The 4360-nt window shown below is 49.7% G+C and overlaps 1 protein-coding gene across 1 annotated transcript; it reads right to left on the bottom strand.

Annotated features, from left to right (window-relative positions):
- Window positions 1-315: 315 nt before the first annotated feature.
- MED20 (mediator complex subunit 20) lies at window positions 316-2770 on the bottom strand (the record flags this gene model as incomplete). Its single annotated transcript, XM_010290051.1, has 2 exons — window positions 316-763; window positions 2491-2770. Coding segments are annotated over 2 exons (496 nt in total), but the record flags the coding sequence as incomplete, so codon positions are not given.
- Between the last annotated feature and the right edge of the window lie 1590 nt (window positions 2771-4360).

Below are 4360 nucleotides of genomic sequence, written 5' to 3'. Positions count from 1 at the left end.
TCTTGAACGAAATCAAAGATAAAACTCTGCTGAACAATTGTCTCTATGCAACAGAAAATTTCAAAAGCTGTAGATAAACATACAAAACAGCACAACACTTGCTGTACAGAAAGACTCCATCTCCTCACAAAATACAGCTTTTTATTTTGATGAAAAATAAGACACCTTCATGTGTGTATCTAAAAAAAATTAAAAAAACAATCTCTCATGTAGCTGTTTGCAGTCAAGGAAACTCTGCCCTTGCATGCATTTCTCTGGAATTTCTCCTTTTCCTCCTGCCGATGAACAGTAATCCCCTGCACAAAGCACTGCACAGAGAACCATCAGAACCACAGGCCCAATCCCAGACATGCTCAAAACCATGAAGGAGGATAACAAGAAATAAGCATAGCATTCAAGACCTTTGCTTTGAAAGAGGGGAAAGAGATTGAGAAGAAAAAAAAACCTTGGGCTGCCTCCAGTGCTGCTTTTTGGAGGGACTCCTGATCCAGACGGGCAGGTAGAAAAGAGGATGCAGTCATTCTGAAGCAGGCTCCCGGGAGTCCTTTCATCTGATCCCTGCTACAGGCACCTGCTGCTGCTTACGGATTTTGTTGAACAGCTCCATGTACTGAACCATCGTGTCCGCTGGGCTGTAGATGCTGTCGTGCCTGGTGCCAAACACGGACGGGATACCGGGAGTGTGGTTCCCCATGAAGCTCTGCATGAACTCCATGAGCAGGTTCCAGCAGTCGTTGGCTATCACGCAGGGGCAGTACTCCACCTGGCAACAGAAACCACAGCCCTGAAGCTCGTGGCAGGGGCAATAACCATGCAGGACGCAACATGCTTTCCTCTCTCTGCCTCACTAGACAGAGAATGCTTTTCATAAAAACATCAGAGGATATTTAACATATAAGAAGGATGGACAAATATAAATGAACAGGACATACTGGGAACATGCAAGCAATCCCTTCAAAGGGGAAGGGGAGGTAAAATGTACCCTGTAAGGGCAATGCTTTTATTAAATCCCCAGTAGTGGAGGTCTTGGGACATTGGTTCAAACATCACATTAACTTTACTCCATCCAAAACCAAACTTCATTCCCACATGCTGGTAGCTCAAGGACTCGTGTGGCTGCGACAACTTTCAGGAGTGTCCTGGAAAAAGCTTTGGGACTTAAGGTCTTAAGCGTTTTACTAAATATGAGTCTGGTCACAAATCAGGAATAGGTCCTAATGCAAACCCTGAAAAAAACTTACTAAACTAAAGCAGCCAGACTGCCTGGCAAATCTGGTCCTGAACTCAAGTTTAGGGTAAAACAAGTTTCTGTTTAACCCCAGGTCAATAGCAACTCTGACACTACAACATCTGTGTTTATTGCGGTGAAGAAATAAGCCATTTCTCAATCCTCATCCCTGCTGGCTAGGAACACCTGCCTGAGTAGACACAGCATGATTATTAATTGTATATCAGATAATAGGATTTGTGTGCTTAGAAAAGCATAGGCTCTGACTTTGAAGGACTTTTAAGCATCTAATTCTCAGCTTTCTTGAAGACTGTTAGGCACCAACTTATCTAGATTTCTGGAGTCTGACCTACTCTGCTTTGCCCTTCCTATACCAGCACAGCCCAGCTCCTCGTCTTTTTCCGAGATGTTTTTCAGCCCAGCTGAGGCTTGCCCATGGCTTGTGAGCCTTTGACTCATGCTTGAACTCAGCCAACCATCTCCCCAAAGGCCTTCCTAGATCCTCCCATGCCCCTTCCGTGCACGCTGAAGGATCTCCCTTTAGAACTTGCTTCAGCCCAGCCTCCACCCTGGGAAATGCCTGTCAGCAGCTGGCAACAAACGCTCTCAAGCCTCATCAGCAGTCACGGCACTCAGTGGAGAGTGCGGAAGCAGCCTGATGGCAGGCATCGAGCCCGTAGCGCACCCCACGGTGCAGCAATCCAGGTCGGCATGCCATGAGGTAGGACTGACGCCTGCCAAAAGCTCTCTGGTGAGGAGAAGACCATCTCTATACCGTGTGAGCAGAAGCTGGGGCAGGAGGGCACTTCTCTCCCAGGGCTGCCCCAGCCCCACCACTGTCTGCTCCGGATGCAGAATGAAAGCAAAACACAAAACTTCAGCATCCAATTAGCAGCTGAAGAGGTTGTTTTGTCCCCCTCGGTATAGTTATTAACCTGACGTGCACTACTAGTGCTGTGCATCAGGACTTTAAGAAGCTTTTTAGTTTGATGGCATCCCTTCAGGGTTTTCTTTATTGACACTTCAATGACAGGCTTTTCCATAGCTACAGCTGAGCCCCAAAGTACCTGCCTGAATTAAACCTTGTTGTGAAAAGGAGATAAATACCCTGCCTGCTGCATACATGAACACATCTAGTACAAACCACCAGCAACAAGCAATACAATCAAGACACAAAAGGGATGGGGGATTTCTCCTCTTCCTCCAACATGGGATTTCCCTGTCTGTAGTTGTAATTCACACCCTTCAAAGTCAATTCTTACCTCCACAGATATCCCACGGGCACTGGGCCCCATTGTAACGGTGCCCACCTTCACCAAGAAGTCACAGTACTGGTAGCGGGTGCCCCGGCTCTCTATCTTGTTCGCCTTGGCATTTTGGAAGAAGCCTTTCAACTTCACCATAAGGATATCAAAGTTGGCATCTGCTATGAGGCAGGGGCCATTTTCAAAGAGAGCGAAACAGCTGAGGGGATATTCGGAGTTGTGCATCACATACATCAGCTTGCCTGTCTGCCCTGAAATAAAAGCAATGGTATTTGGGCTGTAAAACCAACAGTCCTGCGCTTGCACATGCTTTAAAAAAGCATCTGCTTTTTCCTTGGCCTCCTTGTTGCTTTAATTCCACGGTCCTTGTACCACTCATACACGCTTTATGTTATCCAGCTGTTCAATGAATAGCTTATATTTCCTGCTTAAGATTTAAAGTTAAAGGGGAAAAAAAAAATCATCTGCAGCCCAAGGATAATATGCCAGCATGACTCAGAGACCACAGGGGGAGCTGGACGTGAGATCTCCAGCAGACCGGTGGGGGGTCAGCAAAGAGCACCCACCTCCCATCCCATCTGCTGACTGTCCTCCTGCCCACGGTCACTGGAGGAAGGCTGGGCTTTGCCTCTCCTTCCACTCACCCACCAGTACTGCTGGGGAAGGATGTGCTGGGACATGCTCTGGAAAACAGGGCGCCCAGAGAGGATGTGCCTGGCTTGTACCATGCTTTAAAAGCTGGAAACAATTCTCATTTATTCACATAGATCAAAAACACCTTTCCACGTATGTGGCCATGCAAGTTCTAGCTGCAGAAAAAGCAGCAAAAAGCCGCTCTTGTACCTTCAAATGCATCCTGTCTGGGCAAACTGCCTGAACAGAGCCCTGGGGCTGCACGGGCTCAGTGCCGACCTCTGCAGCCGCAGAGACCATAGTGATGTTTGCATTAGCGTTTTTAAATGATGCAATAATCCAAGCGCTTAGGAAGGGTAAAGAGGCCGGAGCAGCCCCACAGGTGAGCCATACCTCTGAGCTACTGTTTTAGGGCATGCAGCGTCAAGAGGGCATTTGGGGTCCTCCGAGCACATCCCCTGGAAACAGCTGGGTCATCTCACACCTCAAACCCCTCTAGAGCTGCTGCCCACTGCCCTGGGAGCTGGCACTCCCCTCTGCCACCACCTCCAGCTCGCAGGCCAGCTGCCACTGCCTGCCCCTTGGAGACGGGCAAAGCAGGCAGATGCTGCTACAAGACTTGTGCCTGTCCTCTCCAGAGCACACTGCAGCCTCCAACACAACTCAGACAGAAGCAACATTTTAAGAAGTTTCACAGAAAAATACACTAACAGCAAAGATACCCAACACGGCTGCCAAGACTTGAGTGGGAATCCTCAAGGCAGGGGTCCCCCCTCGACATGGCCATCCACGGGGCAGGACAATGCTGAGGCATGCAAGGAACGGGGAAAACAGCACTAGTGAGTGGGCAGAACAGCACAGCCAGGCTCTCGCACGCCTGCTTGCTCCATGGCAGCCCTGGCAGGCTGGTCCGTGCCTCACACCGACCTTCCCCAGCTCCCGCAGGACCATGTTTGGGGATGCTCTTTCTTCCAGAGGAGGGAAGGGAGTGACGGGAACCACAGCATGCACCTTCCACGGTGGAGAAAGCATTCTGCAGGCAGCAAGTCGGCTGCTCACTCCCCGCAATAATAAATAAAACAGCGATGACCTGCAGGAAAAGCCTCAACCTACCCCGGTACGGACAAAGCCGTGTCCTCACCCACAGCAGACACTCAATCCACGGGCGACCGTGCTGTCACCGCGGCCGCGTTTCACCAGCAGCCCCCTGGGCGCCAGGGTAAGGGGCTGGAAG

This window comes from Phaethon lepturus, unplaced genomic scaffold, assembly GCF_000687285.1.
Source record: "Phaethon lepturus isolate BGI_N335 unplaced genomic scaffold, ASM68728v1 scaffold26436, whole genome shotgun sequence".
NCBI classification, from domain to species: domain Eukaryota; kingdom Metazoa; phylum Chordata; class Aves; order Phaethontiformes; family Phaethontidae; genus Phaethon; species Phaethon lepturus.
The sequence above is the reverse complement of the archived record's forward strand: the minus strand, read 5'-3'. Positions and strand labels throughout refer to the sequence as shown.